General features: G+C 44.2%; 1 protein-coding gene across 3 annotated transcripts in view; it reads right to left on the bottom strand.

Annotated features, from left to right (window-relative positions):
• Positions 1 to 20338, bottom strand: part of RAB44 (RAB44, member RAS oncogene family) — a 69744-nt gene that overhangs the window by 29350 nt on the left and 20056 nt on the right. For 2 of the 3 annotated variants that reach the window (XM_056818143.1, XM_056818142.1), the window contains exon 1: positions 1889 to 10445. In XM_056818143.1, the coding sequence (XP_056674121.1) occupies positions 1889 to 9893 (8005 nt within the window). In that variant the 5' untranslated portion in view covers positions 9894 to 10445. Of the gene's footprint in view, positions 1 to 1888; positions 10446 to 10570; positions 10672 to 13921; positions 14110 to 15089; positions 15186 to 17198; positions 17290 to 19807; positions 19955 to 20338 lie in introns of those variants that run through there. The other variant, XM_056818144.1, reaches the window with a different exon arrangement.

The following is a 20338-nucleotide window of genomic DNA, read 5'->3' as shown; positions in this document are numbered from 1 at the left end:
TATATTTATGTATAGGACATATTTACTCATGTATATATTTATGTATATTATATATTTGTGTGTATTTTCTGTATATATTTAAATGCATATATACACATATAGAATATATTAGATGCACATATATAAAATACAAATATTTTTATATAACTATATTATGTGTATACCTATAAACAAATATATTTAGATAAATGTATATTATATATACATATATAAATGTTATATGTACATATATTTCTATCATGCATATTATATACACATATATCAAGATAAATATGTTATATATACATATATGCAAATATATGTATATATAACTATAAATACACTTATATAAATGTATTATATATACATATATATATGAAATTTAAATCTATATTACTTTAGAGTTTACACAGCACTTTTCTCCAAACTGTCTTGTAAAAACGTGCAAGTATTCTCACTCCCATTTTATGGATGAGGAAAATTAGGGTCTAAAAAGTGAGGTGACTTTAGATGTATGGATTCAGTAAGTGGCACTGATGAACTTCTAGTCCAATTCTTCCCCCCATTTAACAGATGAAGCCACTGAGATACAGAGAGAAGTGACTTGTCCAGGGTCATCTGACTGATTAGTAGAAGATGTAGGACTAGAGCCCAGGGTTTCAGTCTCTAGAACCAGAGCTCTTGCCACAATACTGCCTCTTCTTAGTCAATGGCACCAGATCCAGAAGCTGAGCCTCTATCCTATCTCTATCCACCTCCTACTCCCCACAATTTGTGGAAATGTGGCTTGTGGCCTTTGGCAACTGGTTTCATCTCTTTGGGCTTGGTTCTTCCTCTGTTAATTGAAGGCATTAGACCAAGTGGTTTTTAAGGTCTTTCCAACTCTAAATCCTATGAGAAAAGGTCAGAATTTGGGAGTGGTACCTCCCCATCCCCATCCCCAATTCCAAAGGGAGCTCTGGACTCATCATACCACATTGCCTTTCTTGTCTCACTGAAATGACTGCTCCACGTTGGGCTGGAGCTCTAATGCAGCTCTTGCGGGAAGTTCCCTCCTGCTTCTTAATGTCAGGATTAACCCCTTTGGAACCAGGCTCCTCTCCCACAAGAACTCCCTGGCAGCAGCTCAAAGCTGTTGCCCATCTGTACCAGAGAGGCATGTGAAGGATATGCTCCTTAGCTGAGCAAAGCTGTAAGAGCATCGTGGATTCCCTTCTTCTACCTTTGCCTTCTTTCTAGACTTTTCCATGATCCCACCAAATATAGGTCCAGAAGATTAATTGCTAGAAGGGGCCTTAGACTACGTTTCATCGGGACAGCAAGGTGGTTCCATGAATAGAGAGCCAGGTCCAGAGATGGGAGGTCCTGGGTTCAAATATGACCTCAGGCTCTTTCTAGCTATGTGACCCTGGACAAGTCACTTAACCCCCATTGCCTAGCCCTCCTTGCTCTTCCGCCTTGGAACCAATACTTAGTATTGATTCTAAGATGAAAGGTGAGGGTTTAAGAAAAACACCAAGAATACATTTCATCCAACCATCTCCAGAAAAGAGAAATAATTTGCTCCAGGTCACACAGGTAAGGCACAGGCGTCTCACATCTCCTCCCCAATAAACATCTGATAGACTCATCGCACACTAAGGTGTCAGAACGTAATGACAGAGCTGATAGTTTTATAAAAAACTCAGGTGTCCTGACTTTTTAAAATAAAACTACAAGGCTTGGGGAAACCTAACTAGGGGACAGAGTGCCATTGTCCCTTGAACCTTATAGCAAACATCTATTTTGCTTATGCAGGAAGGCAGGCCTACCCTTTGGTTTTTCCCCCATACAAGGGCAGAGGTTTTCCGAGTTCCCTCTGAGCCCAAACTTCCATCCTTTCCCCCTTTCTCAGGGCTAGGAATCTTACCTACAGTTGCTGCCAGGCCTGTGGCAAAGGAATTGTGATGTAACAAGTACAGAAATGTTGTTTTGCCCACGTTGGAGTCTCCCAGGAAAAGAACGTGGAACAGGTAATCAGGGTCAGGAGATCCTTCCACTAGGCTGGCTGTGGCCCTTTTGGCTTCGATTTTAAGGTTGGTTTCCTCAATGACTCCTGACCTTTTTTCTTCTCTTGGCTCCAAGGAGGTGGCTGTTATTTGTTGTCCCAAGACTTTGGATCCAGCCTGGGCTCCTGCCTCCACCATGATGGAAAGACCCTGTCCTGAATCTTCAGGGTCAAGTGTGTTTCCAGAACCATCCTTTGGAAACAAGGACCCTTCCTGAGCTTGGCTCTGGAGTCCCCTGTCCTCAGCTCTCTGCACCTCATCTGGACTCTGGTCCTGCAGTACTCCATGTTCTGGAATGACAGGCAGTATATCTGGCCTGGGGGACTCTATGTTGCCATGTTTTTCCTCAAGAGCATCCCCTACATTTGGCCCAGGTGACTGTGTGAGTTGGGCTCCCTCATCAGAAAAATTAGCCACTACTGGCCCAGAGAAATCCATGAGCCTCTCAGTTTCTTGATGGGGATAATCACCCACATTTGGGCTGAAGGAGTGAAAAATCTTAGTTTCCAGAACAGGAACACCCCTCAGTTCTGTCTCAGTTGACCCTAATTGCTTAATTTGTTGGCAAAACCCATCATCCACACCTTCCTGAGGTGACTCAAAGAATTCAGCTTCCTGAATAGGATCTCCTTCAGCTGCTAACACTGATTCTTTGAGTCCACTTTCCTGACCATCATTAACTTCTGTCTCAGATAACACCAGATCTCTGGCTTCCTGAATAGGGGTCTCACTCTCAGATAGCCCATGTACCTCCATGAATCCAGCTTCCTGACCAGAAGAAACACTCATGTCTGGGCCTGGTGAATATATGACCTCAGTGTCCCCACCATCTTTCTTACCCAATTCCTGAAACTTAGCTTCCTGGCCAAAAGCATCACCCAAATCTGGGCCAGGTGAGTACATGATCTTGGCTTCCTCTCTAGGAATATCACCCATTTCTGGCCCCCAGGACTCCATAAACCCAGCTATCTGACCAGGATGAGAAGCATCACCTATGTCTGCCTCATGTGGCTCTAGCATCAGAATTTCTTGACCAGAAGCATCATCCCCATCTGGGCCAAATGAGTACAGAACCTCAACTTCCTTTCCCAGTGTACTTCTTAAATCTGTTTCATAAGACTCCCTAAATCTAGCTTCCTGATCAAGAGCATCCCTCACATCTGGCTCAGCTGACCCTGTCTGCTCAGTTACCTGAGTAGACCCATCATCCATGCTTTCCTCAGGTGACTCCAAGAATCTTCCTTCCTGAACAGAAGTCTCTCTCAGAGTAACCACTGATGATGACTCCATGGGCCCCAAAGTATCTTCCTCAGCCATCTCACAAGACCCCCTAATACTGATTTCCTGGCCAGGGGCATCATTCATGTCCATCTCAGATGGTGACATTGATCTAGTGTTCTCAGCTTTTCCCACATCTGCCCTATGTAATTCTGTGACTTCAGCTTCCTGACCAGAAGAATCTCCCACAGAGGGGCCAGGAGAATGCATGCTCTCAACTTCCTGACCAACAGAATCACTTACCCCTGGCCCAGGTGAATGTGCCAATTCAGTACCTTGAGCAGAAGCATTTCCCACATCTGCCTCATGTGTCTCCCTCATCATAACTTCCTGACCAAGGCCATCACTCACTTCTGACTCAGGTAACACCAGATCTCTGGCTTCCTGAATAGAGGATTCACTCTCAGATAGCCCATGTACCTCCATGACTCCAGCTTCCTGACCAGAAGAAACACTCATGTCTGGGCCTGGTGAATATATGACCTCAGTGTCCCCACCATCTTTCTTACCCAATTCCTGAAACTTAGCTTCCTGGCCAAAAGCATCACCCAAATCTGGGCCAGGTGAGTACATGATCTTGGCTTCCTCTCTAGGAATATCACCCATTTCTGGCCCCCAGGACTCCATAAACCCAGCTATCTGACCAGGATGAGAAGCATCACCTATGTCTGCCTCATGTGGCTCTAGCATCAGAATTCCTTGACCAGAAGCATCATCCCCATCTGGGCCAAATGAGTACAGAACCTCAACTTCTTTTCCCAGTGTACCTCTTAAATCTGTTTCATACGACTCCCTAAATCTAGCTTCCTGATCAAGAGCATCCCTCACATCTGGCTCAGCTAACCCTGTCTGCTCAGTTATCTGACTAGACCCATCATCCATGCTTTCCTCAGGTGACTCCAAGAATCTTCCTTCCTGAACAGAAGTCTCTCTCAGAGTAACCACTGATGATGACTCCATGGGCCCCAAAGTATCTTCCTCAGCCATCTCACAAGACTCCCTAATACTGATTTCCTGGCCAGGGGCATCATTCATGTCCATCTCAGATGGTGACATTGATCCAGTGTTCTCAGCTTTTCCCACATCTGCCCTATGTAATTCTGTCACTTCAGCTTCCTGACCAGAAGAATCTCCCACAGAGGGGCCAGGAGAATGCATGCTCTCAACTTCCTGACCAACAGAATCACTTACCCCTGGCCCAGGTGAATGTGCCAATTCAGTACCTTGAGCAGAAGCATTTCCCACATCTGCCTCATGTGTCTCCCTCATCATAACTTCCTGACCAAGACCATCACTCACTCCTGATTCAGGTAACACTAGATCTCTGGCTTCCTGAATAGATGATTCACTCTCAGATAGCCCATGTACCTCCATGACTCCAGCTTCCTGACCAGAAGAAACACTCATGTCTAAGCCTGGTGAATATATGACCTCAGTGTCCCCACCATCTTTCTTACCCAATTCCTGAAACTTAGCTTCCTGGCCAAAAGCATCACCCAAATCTGGGCCAGGTGAGTACATGATCTTGGCTTCTTCTCTAGGAATATCACCCATTTCTGGCCCCCAGGACTCCATAAACCCAGCTATCTGACCAGGACGAGAAGCATCACCTATGTCTGCCTCATGTGGCTCTAGCATCAGAATTCCTTGACCAGAAGCATCATCCCCATCTGAGCCAAATGAGTACAGAACCTCAACTTCCTTTCCCAGTGTACTTCTTAAATCTGTTTCATAAGACTCCCTAAATCTAGCTTCCTGATCAAGAGCATCCCTCACATCTGACTCAGCTGACCCTGTCTGCTCAGTTACCTGACTAGACCCATCATCCATGCTTTCCTCAGGTGACTCCAAGAATCTTCCTTCCTGAACAGAAGTCTCTCTCAGAGTAACCACTGATGATGACTCCATGGGCCCCAAAGTATCTTCCTCAGCCATCTCACAAGACTCCCTAATACTGATTTCCTGGCCAGGGGCATCATTCATGTCCATCTCAGATGGTGACATTGATCTAGTGTTCTCAGCTTTTCCCACATCTGCCCTATGTAATTCTGTGACTCCAGCTTCCTGACCAGAAGAATCTCCCACAGAGGGGCCAGGAGAATGCATGCTCTCAACTTCCTGACCAACAGAATCACTTACCCCTGGCCCAGGTGAATGTGCCAATTCAGTACCTTGAGCAGAAGCATTTCCCACATCTGCCTCATGTGTCTCCCTCATCATAACTTCCTGACCAAGGCCATCACTCACTCCTGACTCAGGTAACACCAGATCTCTGGCTTCCTGAATAGAAGATTCACTCTCAGATAGCCCATGTACCTCCATGACCCCAGCTTCCTGACCAGAAGAAACACTCATATCTGGGCCTGGTGAATGCATGATGTTGGCTTCCTCTCCAGGAATATCACCCATTTCTGGTCCCCAGGACTCCATAAACCCAGCTATCTGACCAGGATGAGAAGCATCACCTATGTCTGCCTCATGTGGCTCTAGCATCAGAATTCCTTGACCAGAAGCATCATCCCCATCTGGGCCAAATGAGTACAGAACCTCAACTTCCTTTCCCAGTGTACTTCTTAAATCTGTTTCATAAGACTCCCTAAATCTAGCTTCCTGGTCAAGAGCATCCCTCACATCTGGCTCAGCTGACCCTGTCTGCTCAGTTACCTGACTAGACCCATCATCCATGCTTTCCTCAGGTGACTCCAAGAATCTTCCTTCCTGAACAGAAGTCTCTCTCAGAGTAACCACTGATGATGACTCCATGGGCCCCAAAGTATCTTCCTCGGCCATCTCACAAGACTCCCTAATACTGATTTCCTGGCCAGGGGCATCATTCATGTCCATCTCAGATGGTGACATTGATCTAGTGTTCTCAGCTTTTCCCACATCTGCCCTATGTAATTCTGTGACTTCAGCTTCCTGACCAGAAGAATCTCCCACAGAGGGGCCAGGAGAATGCATGCTCTCAACTTCCTGACCAACAGAATCACTTACCCCTGGCCCAGGTGAATGTGCCAATTCAGTACCTTGAGCAGAAGCATTTCCCACATCTGCCTCATGTGTCTCCCTCATCATAACTTCCTGACCAAGGCCATCACTCACTTCTGACTCAGGTAACACCAGATCTCTGGCTTCCTGAATAGAAGATTCACTCTCAGATAGCCCATGTACCTCCATGACCCCAGCTTCCTGACCAGAAGAAACACTCATGTCTGGGCCTGGTGAATGCATGATGTTGGCTTCCTCTCCAGGAATATCACCCATTTCTGGCCCCCAGGACTCCATAAACCCAGCTATCTGACCAGGACGAGAAGCATCACCTATGTCTGCCTCATGTGGCTCTAGCATCAGAATTCCTTGACCAGAAGCATCATCCCCATCTGGGCCAAATGAGTACAGAACCTCAACTTCCTTTCCCAGTGTACCTCTTAAATCTGTTTCATAAGACTCCCTAAATCTAGCTTCCTGGTCAAGAGCATCCCTCACATCTGGCTCAGCTGACCCTGTCTGCTCAGTTATCTGACTAGACCCATCATCCATGCTTTCCTCAGGTGACTCCAAGAATCTTCCTTCCTGAACAGAAGTCTCTCTCAGAGTAACCACTGATGATGACTCCATGGGCCCCAAAGTATCTTCCTCAGCCATCTCACAAGACTCCCTAATACTGATTTCCTGGCCAGGGGCATCATTCATGTCCATCTCAGATGGTGACATTGATCTAGTGTTCTCAGCTTTTCCCACATCTGCCCTATGTAATTCTGTCACTTCAGCTTCCTGACCAGAAGAATCTCCCACAGAGGGGCCAGGAGAATGCATGCTCTCAACTTCCTGACCAACAGAATCACTTACCCCTGGCCCAGGTGAATGTGCCAATTCAGTACCTTGAGCAGAAGCATTTCCCACATCTGCCTCATGTGTCTCCCTCATCATAACTTCCTGACCAAGGCCATCACTCACTTCTGACTCAGGTAACACCAGATCTCTGGCTTCCTGAATAGAGGATTCACTCTCAGATAGCCCATGTACCTCCATGACTCCAGCTTCCTGACCAGAAGAAACACTCATGTCTAAGCCTGGTGAATATATGACCTCAGTGTCCCCACCATCTTTCTTACCCAATTCCTGAAACTTAGCTTCCTGGCCAAAAGCATCACCCAAATCTGGGCCAGGTGAGTACATGATCTTGGCTTCCTCTCTAGGAATATCACCCATTTCTGGCCCCCAGGACTCCATATACCCAGCTATCTGACCAGGACGAGAAGCATCACCTATGTCATGTGGCTCTAGCATCAGAATTCCTTGACCAGAAGCATTATCCCCATCTGGGCCAAATGAGTACAGAATCTCAACTTCCTTTCCCAATGCACCTCTTAAATCTGTTTCATAAGACTCCCTAAATCTAGCTTCCTGGTCAAGAGCATCCCTCACATCTGACTCAGCTAACCCTGTCTGCTCAGTTACCTGACTAGACCCATCATCCATGCTTTCCTCAGGTGACTCCAAGAATCTTCCTTCCTGAACAGAAGTCTCTCTCAGAGTAACCACTGATGATGACTCCATGGGCCCCAAAGTATCTTCCTCAGCCATCTCACAAGACTCCCTAATACTGATTTCCTGGCCAAGAACATCTCTCACATCTAATCCAGGTGATCCTGTCTGCCCAATTACCTGACTATATCCATCATCCCCACCTTCCTCAGATGACTCCAACTCCCTTTTGTGACTGAAATAATCTTTCAGATTAAACACTGATAACTTAGTGGACTCAGCTTCCTGACCATGAATGTTACTCACCTGAGGGCCATATGAGTGTAGTTTCTCAGCTTCCTGACCAGGAGTATCTCCAATATCTATCTCCCATGACTCCCTAAGCCTAGATTCCTGAACAAGAGTATTTCCCATCTCTGGCCTAGATGATTTGATTTCCTCACTAGGAGTACCTGTCTTAGGACTGGTTTCTTGATCAGAAGCATCTCCTACAATTTTAGACAACTCTGTAACCCCAGGACCCTGAATATTAACATCATCTCTATCCATCTTGGTTGACTCAATGAGTCTAGCTTCCAGAGTAAGAATCCCCACATCTGAGCTGGGAGAGCACAAAAAGTTAGCATCTCCATCAGGCCCAGGTGACTTAGAGAGCCCAGCTTCCTGACCATGAATATTACCTACATATATCTCAGATTCTACATCTATAAGCCCAGATTCTTGAATAGCATCCATAACTACATCTGTCTTAGTTGACCCCATGAACTTATCTTCCCAACCAGGAGAATTTGACAGCTTTATCACTGATGACTCCATCAGTCCAGCTTCCTGAACTTCACTCACATCTGATCCAGATAACCTGACTCTCTGGCCAAGAACATCACCTATATCTAAGTCTGATGAATGCAGAATCTCAGCTTCCTGACCAGAAGTATCTTCCATGTCTATTTCACCTGGTTCAATAAGCCCAGTTTCCTGACCAGAAACATCACCTGAATCTAGCTCAGGTGGCTCTATGAGCCCAACTCCCTGATCAGGAACATTTCCCACATCACTCTTAGACAACTCTGTGGCTCTGGCTTGTTCAACAGTAGTATCACCTACACTTGTCCAGGCTTCCTGCTCAGTAGCATTTTGCATATCTGGTCCAGGTGAGTCTATGAGTATATTTTCATGTCTAGGGGTGTCTCCCACATCTGGTGATTCTATAAGCCTGATTCCCTCACTGGTAGCATCCCCCACATCTGGGCCAATTGAATGCAAAACCTGAGCCTCATTACCAAAAGCATTACTGATGTCTATCTCACATGACTCTATAAACCTTATTTCTTGGCCAGAGACATCATCCCCATCTGGCCAAGGTTCCTCTGTGAGCCCACTTCCCTGGCTAAGAGCATATGTCTCAGGTGATGTCCTGAATCTAGCTTTCTGATTGGGAACATAACTCCCAATTAGCCTGCGAAACTCTGTGACATTACCTACATCTTGTTGGTCTGGCCCTAAGGGCCTGGCTTCATAACTAGGATAAATATCTGCCTCTGGTCCAAGAGACTGTAGGAGCCCAATTTCCTGGCCTGAATGATTCTTTCTCTCTAGCTCAGATGATTCTAGGAGTCTTACTTTCTCATAAGGAGCATTTCCCACATCCAACTTGACTAATTCCAGGACTCCAAGTTCCTGAGCAGAAGCATCATCTGCATCTGCTCTGGGAGGCATTATGGGTTCAGTTTCCTTTTCAGAAACATTTCCCATAACTATCTCAGGTAGCTCCATGACCCTGGCTAAATCAATAAACTGGGTTTCATGACCAGGAGTTTTTCCCACATCTACCCCAAGTGATTTTAAGAACTGATCTTCCTGACTAAGAAAACCATCCACATTTAGTCTGGGTGATTCATTATGACCAGTTTCCTGTGCATGGGGATTACCTATATCTGGTCCAGGTGATTCTGTAAGTCCAGCTTCCTGGCTGGGAGAATTTTCCACATCTGGCCCAGGTGACTCTCTGAACCCAGTTTCCTGACCAGAAACATCATTCTGTTGACTGGCCCCAATCTCCCACCCATCTGTATTTGTTTTTTCTTGTTCTGGATCCCTCATGGGAACACTTTCTTGAATCAACACTGGATCAGTAGTCTCAATAGGTACATCTGGTCCAGATGTGAATCCTTCCTTTCCCCAGGACCCCACTTCTTGCTCTGAGCCAGCTGGATGAGGAGCTGCCTCTGGACCCACTTCCCAGGCGTTGGTCTGAAAGTCTGCAGAGGGGCCCAGTGTTTGTAGTGGCTCCTCAGAGCTGGAAAGCAAGTCCAAGGTGGGCCCCTCTCCTTGCCCAAGCTCAACACCATTTGTATCCCCAATCCCCTTACTAGACCCAGCCAGATTCTGACTAGACAGGGAATTGGAGTTGTCCAAGGAATCTCCTAACACAGGGGTGGCCTGTCCCCCAGTAGTTATCGCTGGTTCCCCAGAAGGCACTCTCTGAAAGTCCCACTGGAAAGTCTTTTCAGGCCTTGGCTCACCAACAACACTGAGCTCTGGCACAGTAGCTGGGGCTGTAGATGGCTCTGGGGGGCTCCTTGGAGTCACTTCTGAGTCTGAAGGAGACTCCTGTTTGAGCCCCCAAGAGTTTGGCTTAGTAATGGAGATCTGCCTTACCACTCGGGGTGTATGGTGTCCCTGCAGGGAAGTTGGAGTGGGGGGAGGGCTCCAGGAGACCTGGGTAGTATTCCCTGGCAGGGGACTGGTGAAATTGCTTAGAAGCTGACTCCAGTCACCTTCCTCAAACAGTGATGGCAGTGGGTCTTCCTCAGGAAAAAAGTCAAGATGTTGGGAGCCCGAGGTATTCTTTGGGCCAACTGGAGGATCACTAGTGAGGCTGGAGAACAAACATTGGGAACAGAAGAAAAACAACACTGACTCCGGGTGGCATTCAGAATGTATTTCCTATACACCACAACCCTTCCAGCCCCAGTATCGTCACTCATTTAGTTCCTTCTTCAGGAAATGTCCTCTTTCTTTCCATGGATCAAAGGCCTATCCATCAGGGCAACTAGGTGGCTCAGTGGACTGAGAACCAGGCCTAGAGTTGTGAGGACCCGAGTTCAAATTTGGATTCAGATACTCCTAGCTGGGTGACCCTGGGTAAGTCACTTAACCCCCATTGCATACCCCTTACCGCTCTTCTGCCTTAGAACCAATTCACAGTATTTATTCCAAGACAGAAGGTAAGGGTTTAAAAAAAAAAGCCTAGCTAGACTTCAAGTTTTAACTCAAGTTTTGGGTTCCCTCTGAAGACTTTACTAGTCAACCCAACCTACAAGGAAGGAGAAAGAGAATACAAATACACACACACACACACACACACACACACACACGCACACATATTTGTTTGTTTGTTTGTTTGTTTGTTTATATTCCCATATATATTTGTATTCCCTTTCTCCCCTCTTCTCTCTCTCTACAAATATATAGATATACAAATATATAACCCCTATTATATAAACTGTATATAACACATTATATATAAACATATAAAACCTGATATATAAACATATATGATACCTAATATATATGAACACATATGTACTACCTATTATATGTAAAACATATGACATATATATGAACACACAGGTAACACCTATTACATAGAAACATATTAACATCTATTAAATGCTAGGAACTTTTTTTACAAAAATATCTTATTTTATTCTCACATCAGTCCTTTGATATAGATGCCGTTATCATCCCCATTTTACAGTTGAGGAAACTGAGGCAAAAAGCGTTGATGTGACTTGTCCAAAGTTCCACAGCTGCATTTGGGCTCGGGTCTTCCCAGTGAGGTCCAGGGTTCTATTCACTGCACCAATGGCTTGTATCAATAGGAATCTTTCCTTTCTCTGAATTCTTATACTCCCCAAGGACAGGATGGAGGGAAAAGCCCTGGGGTGTTAGCAAGCAGGGAGCTCAATACACATCCACAGTAGGATCTGGTAGCCAGAGAAAAGCAGGTGCTTTTCATGCAGCTTAATTCAAATGAGTTCAGTGCTTGAGATACATCATTTCCAGGCCTGGGGACTGGAGAGTCTCATGTATTCTTTCCTGGGGTCGGTCAAGAATCAGACACAACCGAAACAACTGAACAGCAACCAAGGATCCCTCTCTCCTTGGAAGGGTGCGCATAAAAACTGGACAACCTCTTATTGGGGACACTGTAGCAAGGATTTTTGGTTTGGTATGAGTTAACTTCTGAAAAGGTATGTGCTAGTAAATATTTAACAACCAGCTCTTGGAGGAACAAAAGTACACATTGCATTGCTAACATTTTCTCCCTATTCTTAAGCCTCCCCCCATCGACCAAACAATAAATCAAGCCCCAATTGGTAAGGTTAGTTTCCAAGGTGTAAATGTTCACAATAAACATTAAATAATGGGCTCCAGCCAGCTCATTCAAGCCAGTTCTAGCACACACCCCTGCCTCCAAGGCCCTTGTGATGTCTGAGATGCTGAGAATTTTTACTGCCTGTTATTAGTCAATAAGTACAATAGGACCCCGCTATGAGCCTAACCCATGTGCCAGGCATAGGTATGGCATACTGGGTCCTCCTCAATAGTTACACCATTGAGGATTTCATCAGGATCCAGAATGAGGAAGGACAGGATGTGAAAACAGAACAAGCATTAAACCTGCACAAGTCACTTCGCCCTGTTTGCCTCAGTTTTCTCAACTGGAAAATGAGCTGGAGAAAGAAATGGCAAACCACTAGCCGTGTGACCCTGAGCAAGTCACTTCACATTATTTCCCTCAATTTTATCATCTGGAGAATGAGCTGGAGAAAGAAATGACAAATCAATCCAGTATCTCAGCCAAGAAAACCCTAAACAAAGTCATAAAGAGTTGGACACAATGGAACGACAGCAAACAAAAATTATTAGGAGGTTTTTTTCCTAATGTGGAACTGAAATCTCTCTTCCTATAACTAGTTCAAGTATAATTCTAAACTCTATTCTCAGATGACAGCTTTTTGTGTTCTTGAATATCTATCCTACCCCCTCTTCCCTTTTTTTAGAATTAAATATCCCCAGTCCCTTTAACTAATTTCTGTTTTTCTTGGCCGCCTTCCTCCACTGTCTTTCCCAAAATTTGGACCCTAGAAATTAACAAAATATTCCATAAGTCTGACCATTATAGAGTATAGAAGGAACTATCATATCCCCCTTTTCTGGGTACTTTACAGCCTAAGATTGTATTCCCATTTTTGACTATGTGTTATATTACACTGTTGACTCATATTTGAGTTTGCAGTTCTCTAGAACCCCTAGATTTTTATAGATAAAATGTCGACAAGTCATGTGTCCCTCATCCTGTACTTCATGAAGTTGATTTTTGAACCCAAGTATAACTTTACATTGATCCCTATTGAACTTTATTTCTTGGGTTCTATCCATCATTCTAGCCTATTAAGATCTTTGGGGATTCTGATTCTATCACCAATAAGAAAACTCCCCATTGGTGTGCTGGTAAATGTTTCCTATTAACAACTTTCTAAAAAAGGAGATATAACACACTTCTAATCTGCATTATTAATTTTCTCCATTGCTTTCTTAAGATTAGATAATCAACAAATCAATAAATCCAGTTCTGGTTTGTGGCATTTACTAAGGTTTAAACACTCACACTGAAGAGTTAACAACTGGCTCTCGGAAAGCCGATTCTAGCTGGCTTCAGCACATGACTACAACTATCTCTCCCTGAATATAAGTTGGAGCAAAAAACTTTTAAGATTCATTTATGATATTTAGTTCTGACCCTTACTTAGCCATGATACATCACTTTATCTCTCTGAGACTCAAATTCCTCATCTGTAAAATGGGGATAAAACTTTACCTAACCCAAAGGATCATTATAAGGGAAGTGCTTGGTAAATAAAAAAGTACACCGCGGATATGCACTCATCACCATTATTTTTTCTATTATCATTGGCTGATGGTTTCCCTCCCATGGAACATATGATTGGGATAGCACTGGAGCTCTGGGGCTTCTGTTATACTCCTCTCCCTCACTATCCTCCTCTCTCTCCATTCTTTCCCCGCCCCCCCCCCCCCCCCCGGCCTGGGCAGCTCCTTGCCTGGTCTTCTCTTCCACCTGCCAGGACACTTGACCCTTTGCTAGGTTCAGGTGCCCCCTGGTCACTTGCAGCTGTCCTCGGACCTGCTCCAATTGGCCGGTCAGGTCCTTCTGAGTTTCCTGGAGTCTCTGGTTCTCCATGCTGACCTCTTGACGTTTGCTTCTTAGCAGGTCAATCTGGGCTTCCAACTGTGGAGGGGGGAAAAGGATGTAAAGCCAGGAAGAAAACCCAGAGGTTTATTCTCCTGGATAAGGAGAATCATTTATAGTAATTATAATCTATATAAATATATATAAAAATAATATATCCCTGGACAGGGCCAACTAGCTGCCATCTTCCTTTATCTTTTTCCCCCTTTCCTTTATGCTCTCAACTGAAGTTTCTTTTGGCAAAGTCTAACCTCATCTTTACTAAACTAAAAGGAAAGAGATTTTTCTATCCCTCTTGCAGAGTAGGTAGAAAGAAATGTGAGCCCTGACGGTCAGATGTGGGAATGGATTTGGGAAGACATGGCAGACCTGGAACCAGTGGGGTGTAGGGACTCCAGAAGTGAAAGAATGGGAAGACAGATGTGGATGGGAATTAAAACTGGGGCCCAACTATGAATTTTTCCAGGCTAGGCTTGGATTTCAGCACAAAGCTATTTCAAACACCTCTAGGAGAAGGGTAGTCAGTAGCTATAACATCCTTGAGGAATTCCTGGAATGCAAAAAAGGAATTTAAGAGGATAGATAGGAACTTCCTCAGCCATTGAAGGAGGAGCTAAGGATAACCCAAGAAGTTGGAGAACATTAAAAGGGAAGGATGAGAAGGTAGCTGGGTGGCTCAGTGGATTGAGAACCAGACCTAGACACGGGAGATCCTGGTTCAAATATGGCCTCAGATATTTCTTAATTGTGTGACTTAGTCACTTAGCCTCCATTGCCTAGTCCTTGCCTCTCTTCCACTTTGAAATCAGAACATAGTATGGATTCTAAAATAGAAAATAAGGGTTTGTTTGTTTTTTCCTTATGGAAAGGATGAAAGGAAAATCTAAAACAGTGGTCTGAAATCCCAGACGTACAATTGTCCCATGTTTAGAAGAGGAGTATAATAAGTACTTTTATCCATGGCCAGTATGGTTCATTCCCCCCTTTTCCTGGAGGAGACCCTGATGGAATTTTCTCACCTCTCTCTGGCCTTTGGCTAAGTGTTGCACCTCCTGTTCCTTGGCCTCTAAAGCCTGGTGCATCATGGAACTGTAGGCCAGGCCCTGAGTGTTGCTCTGGGAGGAGAGAAAAAAGGAGTCTAAGTTAGTGACACCTATCTGACAAGCCCCCACGGGGCTACCTAGTTCTTCTGGCCCCAGGCTATCTCTGAGACCTCCCCATAGACCAGTGTCGAGGACAGACCCAAGTTCAGCATCCATTTCTGGGCTGGACAGTAAGATCTTAGACTCATGGACCACAGCATGTAACCTTAAAAATCATTTAGCCTCCTACTTTTTTTTTTTACAAAGACTGAGGCCAAGAGAGTGGAAGTGATCTATCTAAGGTCACACAGCAGGTCAGTGGTAGAATTTACAACAGAACCCAGAATTCCTGAATCCTAAACTATGGCTGTACCCATCATACAACACTGCCTCTCCTGCCCTGAAAAAATGCCCTCCTGCCCCTGGTAGACGATATTTCACTCCCTCAATGCCTGGCCATCATCCACGACTTTGATGAAGCAAACCACTCTATAGAGAAGGGAAATAAACTCTCAAACTCCCAGGTGGGTTCACTGATGCCTAAAAAAGCAGGCAGGCGAGGCCACCGAGTTGTCATGACAACCTCCACCAGCCCGCATTCTCCTGGGAGGATGCAAGGAACCCCATAGACAATGCTGAATGGGGGCAGGGGTCTTTAGAAAGGACTCTGGGATTCTCCAGGTTCCCCCCACTTAATCCTTGGACATCCAGGTCCTCGTGCCTCAGTCTCCTCAGCTTTAAATTGGGATGATCTAGGCACTATCTATCTTGTGGGGTTGTCGTCAGCAAAGGATGGGTAAACTTGGAAGAACTATTAAAAAATGAGTCATTATTAGAGACAAAAGGAGGGCTCTTAGCAGAGAGGAAGGAAGGTCATTCCGGTTTGATTGGGGCAGTTCCAGGGTTTTGGTAACCTCTACGGAGTGGATTTACAGCCTCCTAGGAAATAGCCCCAGGCAGGCTGCATGAAGAGAGTCAGGGTGTGGTGCTGGGCATATTGTGAAATGCTTTATGCTGCTCTTTCATTTACTGTAACAAAACTGGGCATAGGGGCAATGTGGCCATTAAGCAAGTCTTACAAGGTTAAGATAATTTCAGGCTCTGAATGTAGAGTCAGGAAAGTCTGACTTCAAATCCGTCCTCACACTTATTCTCTGGGTGATCATGGACAAGTCACTTAGCCTCTGCCTACCTCAGTTTTCTCAACTATGAAATGGGGATAATAACAATACTTAAAAAAAAAAACCTACCTCCCGGGACTGTTGTAATGATCAACTGAGATATTTGCAAAGGTCAAAGTCATTTTTTAAAGTGCTGTGTAAATACTAACTATTGTTATTATCTGGAGATTATCTAGAGAAGGAAATGGCAAACCACTCTAGTATCTTAACCAAGAAAACCAAATGGGACCATGAAGAGTTGGACATGAGTGGAAAACAATTCAACAAAGTTATCATTATTGGGGGCTGCTAGGTGGCTCAGTGGATAAAGCGCTGGGTCTAGAGTCAGGAAGATTTCATCTTTCTGAGTTCAAATCTGGCCTCAAGACACTGGTGACCCTGGACCAGTCACTTAAACCTGCTGGCTTCAGTTTCCTCATTTGTAAATAATCTGGAGAAGGAAATGGCAAATCACTCTAGTATCACTGCTAAGAAAACCCCAAATGGGGTCAAGAAGAGTCAGGCAGAACAATAGCAAAAATTATTGTTATTGATAGCTTCTCTCTAATCTCTTCATTTTATAGATGAGTAAAATGAGGCCCAAAGAGGGGAAACCCTCTTGCCCAACAAGTCATGAGTGATGGGGCAGGATCCAAGCCCCAGGCCAGTGTCTCCAAAGGAAGGACAGAGAAAGGAATAAGCATATTTTATTAAACACAGGTCAGACACTGTGCTGAGTGCTTTATAGATAGAATCTTGTTTGTGCTTGTCCCTTTACCCCACCAACAGATAGCTCCCCAGTCAGAAAGCTACAGACCCATTCTGCAGAGGAGACCCTATACGTGGGGTGAAACAAATGCTAAAATGCCCCAAGATTCAAACTCACCGCTGCCTGGAGCCGCTGCTTCTCACTGTGAATTTGTTGTTCCAACTCCTCATAGAGCTGCCGGACCTCACGGTGATGGTCGTCATCACATCTGGGGGGGGGGGGGGAGAAAACCCACAGCCCCTTTGGGGTCTTTCTATTGGTGGGTGTGGGGTTCGTGGGTCATGGGGGCCAGAGCTTGGAGAAGAACACGCTGGCTCTCTGTGGCACAATCTCGAGCAGATCTGAGATGTCCCTGACTTGGACTTCCCAACCACCCTCTTAGTACGTCACCCATCCAAACCTGCCCATTCTGTGGTTTGAGGTCCTCCCCGTTAGCTCACCCCAAGGGGACATTTTGAGGGTAACAGTGGAACATTCTAGCCATTCGCCTGCTATCTCCCACCTGTTCCTTAATGACCTATATTACCCCATCCCCCATATCACTCTTGACTTTTCCATTGTCCAGAGCCCAATTTATTCATCACTTTCACCCCCATCCTAGTAATCTCATTAGTAACCTACCCCAATGCCCATATCACCCTGATTCCATCCTCACCGCATCCCCTTTTACCATTCTGACCCCCTCTATTACCTTCAACCCTCCTACCACACTCTGGGCAACATGACACCCAACCTTTGTGCATTTCTCATAGGAGGCTAAGTTTGGCTTTCTGGGCACCCCCATATCATTTTTGAGTCCCCAATTTTCCCTGAAATGCTCCCTGTACTTGTGCCTCTGCTATCCTGCCTCTTCCACTCCATACAACCCTTGATTTCTCCTTCGACCTTTTCTCAATCTTCACATGGCCCAGAAGTTAATTCTTTGTTGCCTAAGTCTGGAATATCTGGTTCCCATCAATGATTTTGAGGTTTCTCACAGACCCACGCTAAGCACCTTGCTAAGCTGCCCTGGGGAGGCACCAGGCTTAGCTTGGCTAAACTCACTTTTTTTTTTCTTTCTCAATGTTTGAGAATAATTTGTAAATTAGGAGTATTAGTTTTTCTTTCAAAGTTTGACACAATCCATTAGGATCAGGAGTCTTTTTCTTTGGTCGTCCCTTTATCGCTACATCTTTTTTTCCTTTTCTGAGATTGGATTGTTTAAGATTCCTATCTGGTCTTCTAATGTTTTATATTTTCAGAGGCATTCCTCTATCTTTTTGTGTCCTCAGTTTGGTTAGCATATGGTTTTGTATGTGATTATTCTTTGTATTAATTAATACAGGAGTCCCCAAACTACGGCCTGCAGGCCATGTACCTGGCCCCCACCACACTTCCTGAAGGGGCACTTCTTTAACGGGTGGTCAGTGAGAGGAGCACTGTGCGTTGCTCCCCTACAGTACTACTTCCGGTGACATAATCCTTTGCATGGTACCTTAGAATGAGGCACAGTGTAAAGGATTATGTGACTACCCAATGGAAGACGTCAGCATGGTGAGCGGCAATCTGGGGGAGGGGATTCTGCACTGTGTATACTGCTGCCGGGTTAGGGTTAGGGTCAGAAATCAGCAAATTTAGGGTTAGGATTAGGGTTAGGGTTGGAAATCAGCAAATTTAGGGTTAGGGTTAGGTTTTTATAGTCCGGCCCTCCAATGGTCTGAGGGACAGTAAGGGACAACGTAAAAAGTTTGGGGGACCCCTGAATTAACATAATTATTCATATTCTTAGAATATAAATTCTAATAACACATTATTGTTAACATGAGTGTTCTTTGTATTAATAGAATTATTCAAATTATACTATTAACAATTACTATATATTCTCACTAATTATTATTTTATTAGTTGATGTATTTGTTCCCATTACAATAATTATAAAATAGTAAAATAATCATATAATTAATAAAAAGAAAAAGTCCTATTAATTGTTCTTTTTTATTAACTATATGATTGCTGATATAACATTATTCAGAATAATTATGCAATCTTAATCAATATGATTATTCTTTTAATAAGACTGATAGTTTTATTCATTAATATTATTCACATTATAATATTCATAATAATCATATAATGTAATTGTGGTCTTTTTGATAGTTATATGATCACTTATTGTTCTTTGTATTAATCAATCTGATTCATATTAATTCATTAATAACATTAAACTACTACTTAATTAGGGCGTGTTGGAGCACAAAAGACAACAGGGCCATCCAATGCAGCTGAGGAAGTCTCCAGGTGTAACGACTTTTCGTGCCACTGGACCCAGGCTTCCAACGCCGAGAGAGTGGGACTGTCTCTGTGCATCGACTTTTCCACTTAAATCTCCTTCACGCACAAGTGTTTTTGTGCAAAACGCACAAAGACAATCGTCATTCTCGGTTAACGAGAGACTACTACTACTACTACTTAATATAATGTTATTAATTAACATGATTATTCTCTTAAATTATTAATATGATTATTCATGTTATAATATTATTTGTGGCAATCACATAACTTAATTATTGTTCTTTTTACTAGTTAATATGATTGTTCCTATTATAATATTCATAATAATTCTATAACAAGATTAATAGGATTGTTCTTTATGTTGATTATATGATTGATGATGTGATATATTCACAATAATTCTCTATGATTAATTAATATGTTTTAAATTTTTTCTTCTGGTTGGTCAGACTCACTTTTTCAGGGTCATTTGCAGAGCCTCCTTCTCAGCCCGAGTCTCCTGAAGACGGCTAGTCACCTTGGCCAGGAAGCCCTCCAGGTTCCCCACCAGGTGGGGCTCCTCCTGTCGCAGGTTCTTCCACAGTTGCCAGATTTCTGCTTGACTGAGGGGGAGAGAGAAGCTCTGTTCTAGAGGTTGAAATGGGCAGTGTTTGTGGTGGGAGAGCCAGGAGTTCAAAGAGATATTATCTCTTGATCCTTTAAGGTCTAAGACTTTAATTAGCTACTCTGGTGACTAGTTTATAAAAACGGGATAAGATTAGAAAATTCTTTTCCCAGAAACCATTGGTATACTTCAAAGGGGACTCTGGAGCTGATAACCTCTGCTTGTCTGAAGCCATGGGGACTCAGAATGTTGATTGGAAGTATCTGTGAACTCAGGCAGGAGGCAGGTTTAGTGTATGGAGCTCTGGACCTGGAGTCAGGAAGACCAGATCTCAAATCTGTCCTCAAACACTGACTAGTGGTATGACCTTGAGCGAGTCACT

The sequence above is a fragment of the Monodelphis domestica genome, chromosome 2 (assembly GCF_027887165.1).
Source record: "Monodelphis domestica isolate mMonDom1 chromosome 2, mMonDom1.pri, whole genome shotgun sequence".
Taxonomy (NCBI): domain Eukaryota; kingdom Metazoa; phylum Chordata; class Mammalia; order Didelphimorphia; family Didelphidae; genus Monodelphis; species Monodelphis domestica.
Note: the sequence above shows the minus strand (reverse complement) of the source record. Positions and strands in the feature narration are given on the sequence as shown.